The following is a 12,876-nucleotide window of genomic DNA, read 5'->3' on the forward strand; positions in this document are numbered from 1 at the left end:
TAGAGAGTTCCGATTGTGGACCTCTGTGGATGTTTCCAGCTCTTTTTGTGAATGATTCGCTCTGAAATGGAGAAGGACGGAGCACTGGAGCTCAGATAACAGGGAGGACTTCACTGAAGTGCTGTGGAGCAGAAAACTGACAGCAGACTGAATCCAACCTCTTTTCCAGCTCCCCCTCTGACAGCAGACAGAGATTTACTGAAGACGCTTGAGATGACGCCGCCTGTGTATTAATATTGATGAATCAGAGAAAGCCTGTTGTTTCTTCTATGCTTTCTTCTAGCAGCATAAACTGTTTCTCACAGTTGAACTCAGGTCACAGATGTTCTTTGATGTTTATCGTTTTTGCTTTGATCCAGCATGTAAATGTGGTGGAATTCTTCTTGTCTTACAGCGGGATGCGAAGGGACAGTACCTGTTTGACCTGATCTGCCACCACCTAAACCTCCTAGAGAAAGACTATTTCGGCATCAGATATGTGGACCCAGACAAGCAGCGAGTGAGTATTTTTATTCGTGTCTGTGTGTTGCCTCGTTGGGCCTTTTTAATAATTCATTTTAATCATTTTTAAGTATCAAAACAAAGCGAGACGTCGCTGAGGATAAGGAAACATTATTTACCAAATGCTAGTTCAGTGAAATGGTGCATAATATGGGTAGAATAATAGAAAGGAAAACAACATTTATATGCTTTGATGTGCATTTCTAAAATCGAGGTCAAATTAAAGTAGCCTAGCATGGAAAAACAAAAGATAACTAAACTCTAACACCAAAGCTCTGCCTTTCTGACTTTAAGAGACATTTTAATGACTAAGCATTAGCGGCGATAGCCTCCTCTCCCTTGCATCTTTACAATAAGCTAATGCAAAAGCTTCCACTGCATTATTGATCGCTAAAAAGGTCTACTTTAGCATCAAGCGCTTTAAAATTAGACACAGCTGGAAGTGGATTCAAGAGTGACTCCATAGGCACGATGCCATTGTGTCCGCGTGTGGCTGCATTTTTTAAAATTGGATCGGACTGGGAGAGTGAATAGTTGTGTTATTCGCCTTCCTATATTTGTGGCGCCTTTCAGGACGGCGGGCGCTCCATCAGACTCTTCCGGGGGCCGCGTGGCGAGCTCTGCTTGACTCATGAAGTATTCACGTGTTCACAGCTCATGTTGTCGTCCTGCAGACAGGAGCAAAGTCCCGCTGATGCTGGGTACACGAAGCTGGAATATTCTGGTTCTGCGGGTGGGTCGGTTTGGTGGGTGGGCCTCCAGGGAGGAAAGGAGAGGGGTAATAACGAGACGCCACAGAGGGACGGTGCCATTGTCTCCATCCCGTAGGCTCAGTTTTAAATGCAGCATCATGTCTTCGTCTTCGCCTTCCTCAGTCCCGTCTATCCCCCAACGGTGCTGTGGTAACACATGATGTAACAGCGGTGACACCAGGTAAACTGTCGGTAGTAACAGCTGAACGTGGCGGATGATCCTGGCAGAAGTGAGCCAGGGCGTCGTGACCAGCGCTGGCGTTCTCTCTTAATTGTTTCCTTTTTATTGACTTAAAAAATGCACTTTGGTTTTTTTTTTCTGCCATGCAGCACTGGCTGGAGTTTACAAAATCCATCGCAAAGCAAATGAAATGTAAGTACCCGGATTTTATAAAATCTCTGACTCTAATGACGCCCCCCCCCCCCCCCCCCCCCCCCCCCGCCATGCTTCATTGTGCACTCATCCCAAATGAGAGTATTTAGCCATTAGAAACTGAAAATAAAAATACTGTTTACAGCTTTTTCAATTTGGCACAATGTCACCGCTAAAGCTACGTGTATGCTAATGAAACAAGCTCTCTATATAGATTTTTATAACAAATCCTCCAGTGGGTATTTTGGAAGAGAATCCAACTGAAGCCCCCCCTTCCCCCCCTTCCCACGCTGCTGTTGATTTTCGTCCATGTCTTCACTCTCCTGTGTTCGCTCCCTCCAGCTCAGCCTCCGTTCACCATGTGTCTGCGAGTTAAGTTCTACCCCCCGGAGCCCGCCACTCTGAAGGAGGAGATCACTCGGTATGACCCCCCCCCAGCTTCCACTGGTTCTTGTTTTTACCACCTTCCCTTCAATTGTGCTCTAAAATTAATAAACAGAGCAAACAGTGCAACATTTATGAGTTTCCATAATTAAAAACGCTGAGCGCTGTCTAAGTTGAAGTGTGATAAATATTACACACAACCCAGTTCACAGGGTGCACTTTAAAGCTTCCAGATGCAGGTTTTGGTGGGCAAATATATTCCTGATATTTGTGGTTTCATTTAATTAGTGGGAAGGTCAAGATGACAGTGGCCTTTGCTCGCTGACACGTTCATCACGGGCCGTTCTGGCCGTCTCTGAGGGGCGCTGAATCAGGTATCATAATGAAACAGGCGGAGCGGGGAGAGGCGGGGCCAGCCGGTGTTGATTGAGAGGGGAATGAATGAGGGGCGAGGGGGGGGGGGGGTGGCAGGGGAGGGTGAGCAATGATGATGAGGGCAGAGAAAGCAGCCCCCAGGAGGGCCAGGGCCAATAATCAATCATGCACATGCTTTAATCTGTTTCGCACTATACGCTGTTATTAAAATCATAACCGTTTCTCATGGTTACAGGGGTTAGAGTCACTTGTGTTTTATTTTATGGGGGGGTAAAATGACCTTTTCCATGATGTGTCAAACAATCATTTCACCTCTACGTCTGTCGGATGATCTGCACACAGAGGGCAGATGAGAGTACACGACCAGGGTGTTTCCTCTTCTTCTAATTATTATTGTTATTATTGTTAGTATGAGAAGCGTCCGCGCTGAAAAGCCCCTTGAATTGAATGTTTTCGAAGGTTCTCCTCAAGGGATTTTCCTCCCACAGACCAAACCTTGCACATTAAGGTGATTGGAAGCTCTAAATTGCTCCTAGGTGTGAGTGAATCGTGCCTAAAAAGGAAGCTAATGACCACACCATTGCTCTTGTTGCTCCTGCTGCAAACAGTAATAAAGGGATAATGTCCTCCATTGTCAGTGAAGTTATTACACTCAGAGCAGCTCGGTTGTGTGAAACTGGGTTGGAGGCTTTCAGAACAACAGTATCAGTAGCAGCTTTTGCCTCCAGGGCCCTCCTCTCCTCATTTCCCTCCCTCAAATCACCATCTTGTGTTTAGCAGGGTTTTTCAGGGGTTTGCTTCCTCAAACTTTTACCTTTCTTTCGCTATAATATTTGTTCTCTTCACCTTTGCAGGTATCTGGTCTTTCTGCAAATTAAGAGGGACCTCTACCACGGACGGCTCCTGTGCAAAGCTTCGGATGCGGCCATGCTGGCTGCTCACATCCTTCAAGGTAATGGGAGGTGACAGAGGGAAATGAAGTGCAGCACTCTCTGCTTCGCGCCGCGCCGGTGACCCCTGCGATCGGAGTATCACCAGTTTGACAAACACTGTCAGCCAAAGCGTGATTTTTTTTGAGTAGAACACGTGTTCAGTTGCCTGTTCAGACATTTTGGTGTGTCTGAGAATTAACAGACAGCCTGCAGACTGCTTTAAAAGTGGGGATTATGTAGAAATACACACACGATAACAACGATCGGCGGCTCAGCTAGCATCACAGAAAACCTGGCACGAAGGAGGGGCTGATGAATTAAAGATGGGATGCCTGGTCAGCTCCTCCTTGTGGAGGGTAATCAGTGGGCTCATCCCAGCGCGTGCAGCATGGCCAGAAAGAGCAGAATTAATCCCAGGCTTCAGCTGTGTTGTGTTTCACTTCCTCTCTCGTCCGTCCTCCAGCCGAGATCGGTGATTATGACCCCGGGAAGCATCCTGAAGGTTACAGCTCGAAGTTCCAGTTCTTCCCCAAACATTCGGAGAAACTGGAGCGCAGGATTGCGGATATACACAAGACGGAGCTGATGTAAGAGCAAAGATATCCACCCTTCCCCTTATTCTCCCTCCCCTGCTGAAGCACTGCATGTCCTTCACACCCCAGTTAACAGGGATCCTCTCTGGCACCAAAGTGAGTCCTCCCACTTTAAATAAGTTCATCGGGACACATCAGAGGCAGAATGGCGTCAACATATATTCTGGTTTGTAGAAGCTGCAGAGGAAGAAACAGCACGACGCTTTACTGCCCACTAGTGGCCGCTTTGTTCTTCGCTGAAGGGCAACCGAGAGAATGTTGTTTTCACTCGCATTGATCGTTGAAGTTAATTTAGCCTGCCTCTAGCAGTCTGAAGACCTCATTAGACATCTTTGATTTTTCAAGAGCCTTTTTGTGTTGCGTTCTCCACGCTCGTGGCGCGCTAATGCAGGCGTTTGATCTTCCCCAGTGGGCAGACACCTGAAACATCAGAGCGAAACTTCCTGCAAAAAGCCCAGATGTTGGAGACGTATGGCGTGGATCCCCATCCGTGCAAGGTTCCATCAACGCTCCAGTCCCATTTTCAGATGGCACCGTTCTTGCTTCTTTCCGTTTGAGGGTCTCAGTCATGTTAAAGCGTGTTCTGCCTTTCAGGATGTGTCTGGAAACCCGGCCTTCCTCGCCTTCACGCCATTTGGCTTTGTGGTGCTCCAAGGAAACAAAAGAGTCCACTTTCTCAAATGGTGAGCCAAATATCAGACAACCTCTGCTACGGGCCAGAGACGGCACACGTTTCTCCAGTAGGCGCTGATGTAATTAGAGCAACTCTTAGCTGCAGGCCTTCGTTTTCCCTGAGTTAGCATGCTAGCGGGGGCACTGCAGCTGACTTTCCAGTGACTGTCGCCTCAGCTCAACCATCTTTGTCTACCTGAGACCGATGCTGGGAGCGAGCACGTGCACAGATAGCTAATTACAGCACTAGGCTTTACTGGATAGAAATTCAGCACAATGATTCACCAACTGACTTCCACCAGACTGGAATTTAACAATCGCTTGGCTTAGAGGGTCCTGTTACATTAGCAACAGCATTTTTTGTTTGTGTGGTGTCTGATTTGCTTGCAAGCTAACCTCCGCTCTTCTCTTCCCCCGTCAGCAGCTGATATCATTCCTTATTTGTTTTGTCAGTCCGGCGTAATTTATCTGATCTCAGAAGTGTTTTGTCATGAATATTTAAAGAAGCTTTGGTTTTCTATTTCTGTATGCGCACCTGCTGCCGCGCTCTGCGCTGGACAGGAACGAGGTGACCAAGCTGAAGTTCGAAGGAAAGACCTTCCATATATATGCAAACCAGAGGGAGGTGAGGGAATGATATGTTGGACAAACAGGCTGCAGATTTCATGCCCTAATATGGTGTAGCTCTGTTTTTTCCTGGTCTCAGTTTGTTATATTTTCCTGCACGTTGTCTTATTTTTAACGTGCAGGATGAAAAGATCATCCTGACGTACTTTGCGCCCACACCAGAAGCATGCAAACACCTTTGGAAATGCGGAGTGGAGAACCAGGCTTTCTATAAGTGAGTTCATGCATTCCTCTCACGGCTTCTTTTTAGCCGTTCGAATCTAGCGCTGAACGCCACGGAGAAGGTTACTCCGGCAGTGTTTTGGCATTTTTAAAAGCCATCTCACGGGGGTTGTTTATCGGCCAGACAATGAGGGGAGAGAGACACCTCTGACCTTTAGCACAAGCCTCCGAGTGCGTCAGCCTTCTATGTGAGGTATGGCCTGTCGCGGGCCAAAGGGATGCAGGCCGCCCTCTCTGCACAGGAAGGGCGCTTAGAGGGCAAACAAGCCGCTGCTCAGCTCAGGGGTCTGCCACCGGTGATGTAACGGTGGTGAAAGGGGGCATTTGAGGGGGCGTGAAGATGAAGACGGGGTGAAGGCGTAGGAACGTGGGCTGACCTTATGTAATGGTCTGTAGCGGCAGGTTATATTTCATTATGGCCTGCAGCAAAACTATGCACTGATAAATAAGAGATGTCTCTCAGCGCACACATAAAGGCAAAATTAACCGTTAATAATTCACGTCTCACTTACGATGACAATATAAACATATTGAATACTGTATGGAGCTGTGCGTCTATAGTAGGAGCACATGCATAATTGAATATCAGTGTATTTGATCCTCTCTCAGCTTTGTAACCAGATTCAGGGAGGAGATGTTTGATTTATTTGCACAGACAGGGACAAGAGTTTGTTTTTACTAGCAGATGTTGGAGATTTTAATATCCTTCTGAACTGTGTTCCTTCAGGCTGGAGAAGTCAAGTCAGGTTCGCACGGTCTCCAGCAGCAACCTGTTCTTCAAGGGCAGCCGATTCCGTTACAGGTAGAGTACAAGACAGCGTGAGTGATGGGGGAAGGTTAAGACTGTATAAGGAGGACCTGGCCCTCGCGCCTTCTGTGCACTGGAATCTTTTAATGCCTTGGAGGACGTGCACGTGAAAACAACAAGACCTCGTGATGCATATTCCCCTCACACATCCTATAGTGTTCAGTCTGCAACTGTTGTTCTAGCCTTACCGTTAGCAACAGCTAACAGCTACTGTTGAAAAGCTGTTGGAAAAGAATAACTTAGTAAAAAAAAGAACGAGGAATGCAGGAATTGTCAATCCAAAATGAGGCAAAATGGAAGATTTTCTGCCTGTTAAAGATCAGTTTGAGCCTGCCGGTCGGTGCGGTACCATTCAGTCACGTTGTTCCTGTGCCGTAACTCATCCTCCGCAGCGATGCCTTCAGGGCACAAATGAACACAAACCAGACGTGTGTGTGTGTGCGTGCGTGCGTGTGCGTCTGTGCAAACCTCATCCTGAGCATCATCTCTGTGTTACCACAGCGGACGGGTGGCTAAAGAGGTGATGGAGCTGAGTGCCAAAATCAAACGCGAACCTCCAGAAATACACAGGTAGAGTTAACAAAAAAAAATACCCGAATCTTCTGAATCAGCCTTACTTAAGCCTGGCCATTATCCCACATCGAGTTAGAGCAGATGCCTTAATATCAGCCAGAACCGCTAACCGCGCTGTGAAAGAGCTTCCTCGCTGTTCCTCTTGGCTCACGCTCGCACGTCTCTGCCTTTGTTTGTCGCTGCAGGGCTGGACTGGTGCCCAGCCGAAGCTGTCCATCTATCACCCACGGGCCACGCCTCAGCAGCGTGCCACGCACGCGCCGGAGGGCCGTGCACATATCCATCATGGAAGGTGAGAGCTGCGACGCTGCGGTTCGCTAGGCAACAAATCCCGTGCTCCCGTGGCAGCTTTGGCAGGAGACATCACTTATTTACACGTCATCATCATCTTCAGAAACGTGCACGTTGTCCTGCTATCGCTAACACTGCTACATTTGAAATGAACCTGGAAGGCACCGAGCATTATATATATTAGTTATCCCTCAAGGACGGCAGTGCTAAGCGTGTGCGCGTGCGCGTGCACGCGCGTCTGTGTGTAACCGGAGCCATTTGGCCCAGGTCGTGTGCTGGTGGGGGGATGCTGCAGATGTGCGCGTCAGTCAGCCGCTAGCAGGGTCTCAGTGGGTTCCTGTTGCTCTGCTTATTTGTGCAAACACAGTGACAGATAGAGTCGATTCTTTTGATCTGATACATAAACAGAGGTCAGAGGTCAAATTTAGAGTATGTTGGGGATCGGTTCCTTTCTGTGGATTTAAGATCACCTCCTCTCCGTGCTGACAAAGTGTCATACAGTGGTATTAATACCCTGCCTGAAAATAGCCTGGGTCTTCTGCTCCATGTATGTCACTGGCCGGGGTGGAGCCGAACCAGCTGGAGGGGAACACACAGCACCTCACACACTCTAGCAGAACCCGGGCCTCACACAAAAACACACAGCCCGAGCGGCGCCTGGATTCAGGAACCGGGACCATCAGGACGGGATTGAAACTCGCTTACCGCAGCCATGGTGAAGTGTCTGATCCGCATCACCACCCGGGTGAACGTCCACCTGCGCATGATCAACCACTGCTACCGGGACGTAAAGGTCCGGGTGCTGAGCCTCGGGCCTCGTATGCTGGGCAAGGCTCTGGGCGTCCTGCCGCTGTACCCCGCCCTGACGGGGCTGCAGGAGTCAGCCGGCAGCAGCCCGCTCCCTGGTGTTCCGCCGCCATGTGTTGAGCCCTGCTACCCCCCAGGTAAAGCTACCCCATAGTCGGACGGTGGTTTCGTTTATGTGGCGGTGCCGACTGCTTTCCTAGTTGATATTTAGTTGCAGGTAGATGAGGAAACCTGTTCTTGTTTACAGCGTACATCATTTTGTATCACCTTAGCCGGTCGGCGCTATGGTTCCGGGGGTTCGTCTGTTCTCTTTACTGAAGTTTTGTGTCAGCAGAGGGTTCGATGCTGGACATAATCTGTCCTTTTAGGATTTGCTTCCTCATCAGAAAGCGAATTTTAATCCCTCCTCTTCAAAGGGAAGGTGTTACATTGCTTGCTTTGACTCTCTGGAGAACGTGATATCCTCAGCTGAGGGTTCAGCTGCGGCTGATCCCACTCTTGCAAATTTATGAGCTTCTCCCAGACCTCTTCTCTAGAAAGGCTGGTTTGGTTTTACATAAAAGATGAAGCAGCCGAGTGCTTGCGCCATCACTTATTTTGTCCTTGAGGCTCAAAGTAGAGATTACAGGGATCTATATTTGATATTTACCGGACTATATTTGATTGTTGAGATATTTAAGGCACTAGTCCAGGATTAGACTGGAAAAGCATGAAGCAAACATGCATAAATAAATATCCCATATCCATATCCAGCTCATTATGTGGAATATATGTGTATAAATATGTGCTAGGCTGTTGCTGGAGTTGCTTGTGAATGTAACTTTTCCTACTCAAAGGCTCCAAATTGCTGCGACTAAATAAGTCCATCAACAAGCGTCTGGACAGGAAATGTCCTGGAAAAGACAAGTTTGTCCTTGGTGACCCCCCCACAGCGTCCTATACGTGTTGCCACATCTTATATGACCAATACAAGAGAGAGGAACCTGAGCCAATGATGATGATGATGATGATGATGATGATGATGCTTGCTCTGTTTGTAATGGCTGAACAAACATCACATGTGTTTCACACCCCTTTACCTTCTTGTCTCTCCCTCCTCTTCCTCACCCCCCCCCCCCCCCCCCGTAAGGCCTGGAGTCGCTGCGTGACAGCGCCCACTCCACCCCGGTGCGCACGGTGTCCCACGGGGAGTCGTTCATGCCTCGCTCCCGCAGCCAGGCGGGCGACGAGCGGACGGCGGTGATCTCGGACGAGGCCTACAGCCCCTCCGACAGCGTCCTGCCCACCCCGGTCGCCGAGCACAGCACGGAGCTCTCCGCCTCGCGCCAGATCAACGGGGCGCCCCGCAGCATCGAGGAGGAGATGGAGGCGGAGGCGGGCGCCGCCGCGCGCGGGGAAGGGGGCGATTTGGGCGCGGACTGTAGAGCCGCGCAGGAGGGCGCCGGGGGGGACTCGGCCCTCAGCGAGGTGGAACAGGTGAACAAATTTGTCTTAAGCGTCCTGCGTTTACTGCTCGTGACCATCGGACTCCTCTTCGTCCTGCTCCTCCTCCTCATCATCCTCACCGAGTCGGACCTCGACGTCGCGTTTTTACGCGACATCCGCCGGACCCCCGAATTCGAGCAGTTCCATTACGAATACTTTTGTCCCCTCAGGCGGTGGTTTGCCTGCAAGCTCCGCTGGGTGGGCGGGATGCTCGTTAACAAGTGAGAGTGAGGTCGTAGCGTTGGTCGGGCCGTTCGGGGGTCTGGGAAGATGTTTAGGAGCGACGGGGGCGGAGGGCGGCCTCGCCCCCCAACCACGAACCTCCGCTCCTCCCGTCGTCCTCCTGCAGACCCAGCTTGGACCATTCTTGGTAACAACCGGGCCCCCCCCCCCATCCACCCACCCACCTCCTTTTTATTTTATTTTGGGGTTTCACTCTACAAAACCAGACTTTAAAAAAAAAGGAGAAACAACTTTTTTTTTTCTTTCTTTTCTATCATTTCAAGCCGTTTGGGGTATTTTATTTTTTCAAATAACACAAATGGAAAAAAATGAAATCTGTACATAAAGAACTGAAGTATTTTAAACAATTATTTTTACAGGAACGCACCATTTCTCGCCACTGGCGAGCGCTTGTCTTCACTCATTATTTAAGGGATTTTTTGTGTGAGAAGAGGAAACGAAAGGAACGTCGGAAGTTGTTGTCTCGTGGATGGAAAAGTCGAAGCTGCTGCGAGGAACCTGGGAGGCAGAGTAGTGTCTTAGTACTGTGAGATCCGTCCTCGCTAATCAAATAACCATTTTTTAATAAAATCTGTGAATGATGAAGGTTGAGAGAGGACTGACAGGGTGAATTCCGGATGCCTTTTCCTTTGAGATGATGCCTGTGACCGTTGACCGATAGTAAGTTCATTGGTTTCACCCTAATGGTGATGTCATAATAATTAAGGGTTGTTTTATAACTATTTTGTCAGGATATAATAAAAATCAAACTAGTATTGATAGTGTGAGGCAATAGTGTCAGATGTTCCAGAACCCAAAAAAGAAATAACTGGCATCAGTAGATGATAGTCTAGATGGATGTGATGTGGGTTTAATAGATAAGAATGTTAAATTATTCAGTTTAATTTGAATTATATTCATCAAGAGATTTGATGAATTTCAATGGTTTCTTTGTATGAAGAGTTGGTTTATTTTGATTTGCTATTAACCTTGCTCCTAGGCTCCTGTATCATACTACGCTATTAGATGAAGAGTCATGATGTACTTTTTGTACAGATTAATGTTTCCAAATATATATTAACAGTTTTGTTTTCCATGAATATTTTAGCAGAACCTGAAATCTTATTTTGTTATCGAGGATTCAATTTTATCATTTTTTTTCAGTGCCGTGTTGGAAAATAAGGTCGGATAGATTTATGGAAATGCTTTTTGCTTTTTTTGGGGGGGGGGGGGGTGGAATCCGAATCCATTTAGCACTGATCGCACCTCGACGCTCCACCAGCAACGGCTGAGAAACGCGGCTGCCAAATAAAGAGACAACGCACGTTAAAACCTTTTATTTTCCACGTGGGGAGTCAAGAGAGCCTGACCGATGCTCTATTTGCACACTTAATTGATACACTGGCAGCTATTTTACTAAAGTGTTACACAACATTTTATCAAAATTAAAGGAGCGGTCTCTTTTCATCGATACAAAACAACTTATAGCATAAAAACGACTTGCATTTTACAGCCGGCTGCCTGTTAATGCGACTTTTATACGTTGCAGTCTTAAAAATAAAAGTAAACTTGAATGTAACTGTCCAAACCAGGGGAGGGAAGAATCAATTCTCTGATGAAATACAGCATATCCGTATTACTGTCCTTCACATTTAAGATGTATATTTACATGCAAACACAATGGGAATATCTGGAACTTAAAGATGTCGGTCAGGCTCAAGACCCTCCTGATTCATGGCTCCAGGCAGCAATACCTTTCAGCAATGGATTCTGGGTAAAACTGGTTTTTGTGTGTTCTGTACCAAGTACAGGCATTAAGTGTGTAACTTGTCTGTATATAGGAATGGAAACAGTGAAGCAGATTCTCTTGATTACTAAGACTCTATTAGAGGCTACTGAGGTTCCAGCACCCAGAGGAAGTTCTTTAAACACTAAAACATGAATGGCGATGGTTGCATAGCCAAACTCCGCCCACTCCATACCAGCAACTCCACGCCGACGGGAGGCCAGAAGGTGCTACCTCCCCCCAGCCCAGAGTAATCCGAGCGCAACATCTGACCACAAAGTAGCATGAACGTTGGCGTTGTGGCTGGATCCACTCCTGTAGCCGATCGTCTCTCAAACCGCAGCGTGATGCTGGAATTTCAGGCTAGATAAAAGCCCAACACACAGCATCTACGTGCGTGGCAACACCTGTAACGTGCACGGTTTCTCAGCAGTCAGCGGGTCGAGCCCAATGAGTAATTCCAGCTTGTAAAGGTCAAAAAGGTCAAACAGTCCAGGCACCGAGGTGCAATGTAATTTACGTCCTATTTAGCAGACTTGTTACTCGTACAACTGTTAGCATTATGTAGCTTCGGTGGTCCCTCTCCCCGTGCAACAACAAAGAAAAGGCAGCATTATTCAAAGAGCAATAACCTGAAACGCGGGCAGGAAGCCGAACTCACAAACCCACACGACAAATTCCAGCATCGGGCGAATAGAATCTGTCCTAGTTCTTCAAAAACACTCGTTGCGTGTTGCTGCACTGGCCGACGCGACCGCCGACCAACCGAACTTTATATGACTGCGCTTCTACTGACGAACCTCATTTAGATGTACTGCTGTTTGGTTTCTTTTCTCATGTGACACATTACCTGTGCCTAAAATCTACATCTACACTTTACCAAAGTTGCAGAGTTGGACGAACGGAAGGTACGGCTGTGCCTCACTTTGTTCGTTGCCGTCCGTGATGCAGACCGGGCCTCTGAAATGAACAGTGCAGATCATCCTCGTGCTGCGTCCGGGCTATATATTATACTGGTCTTTTTTTTTAAAAAAAAAAAAAGAAAGAAAAAGGACTGGTCCCATTTGATTTACTGGCCAGAATCTGTTAAAATGTGATTGATGCATGTAGATCTAAAGTATGAGCTAGCTAATATCTGTCCAGATTTAATGACTCCCCACACCCAGACAGTCGGCCTCCAGTCAGACATACATATGGAGTGTATGTCCACATCTGGTGGCGTGTTGCGTAATCTGCATCGTTCTATCCTGGGATTTACAGATTAGTGTTCGATTGCGTTCTATATATGGAGATCCGTGTGCCAAATCCAGTCCCTGTTCAGCCTAACCCATTCCGATCCCATGTCTGTAACGTAGGTAACCTCCTGTACAAGTCACCATGAAATATTGTTTCTCTCCGATAGTCCCTTGTAACTGGTGCCATTGAATAAATCTATTCAAACTTGAAATAAACGTCGATTAAAATGCGATCTGG

General features: G+C 47.7%; 1 protein-coding gene across 3 annotated transcripts in view; it reads left to right on the forward strand.

Annotated features, from left to right (window-relative positions):
• Positions 1–12,866, forward strand: part of frmd5a (FERM domain containing 5a) — a 36,552-nt gene extending 23,686 nt beyond the window's left edge. The window contains exons 2-14 of one of the 3 annotated variants that reach the window (XM_029841902.1): positions 395–499; positions 1,584–1,626; positions 1,969–2,047; positions 3,240–3,337; positions 3,781–3,904; positions 4,320–4,407; positions 4,505–4,593; positions 5,144–5,207; positions 5,332–5,423; positions 6,159–6,233; positions 6,741–6,809; positions 6,998–7,104; positions 9,040–12,866. In XM_029841902.1, coding sequence (XP_029697762.1) covers positions 395–499; positions 1,584–1,626; positions 1,969–2,047; positions 3,240–3,337; positions 3,781–3,904; positions 4,320–4,407; positions 4,505–4,593; positions 5,144–5,207; positions 5,332–5,423; positions 6,159–6,233; positions 6,741–6,809; positions 6,998–7,104; positions 9,040–9,620 — 1,614 coding nt within the window. In that variant the 3' untranslated portion in view covers positions 9,621–12,866. The remainder of the gene's footprint in view (positions 1–394; positions 500–1,583; positions 1,627–1,968; positions 2,048–3,239; positions 3,338–3,780; positions 3,905–4,319; positions 4,408–4,504; positions 4,594–5,143; positions 5,208–5,331; positions 5,424–6,158; positions 6,234–6,740; positions 6,810–6,997; positions 7,105–9,039) is intronic. The other 2 variants (XM_029841903.1, XM_029841904.1) reach the window with 2 other exon arrangements.
• The last annotated feature ends 10 nt before the right edge of the window (positions 12,867–12,876 follow it).

The sequence above is a fragment of the Takifugu rubripes genome, chromosome 9, assembly GCF_901000725.2.
Source record: "Takifugu rubripes chromosome 9, fTakRub1.2, whole genome shotgun sequence".
Classification (NCBI taxonomy): domain Eukaryota; kingdom Metazoa; phylum Chordata; class Actinopteri; order Tetraodontiformes; family Tetraodontidae; genus Takifugu; species Takifugu rubripes.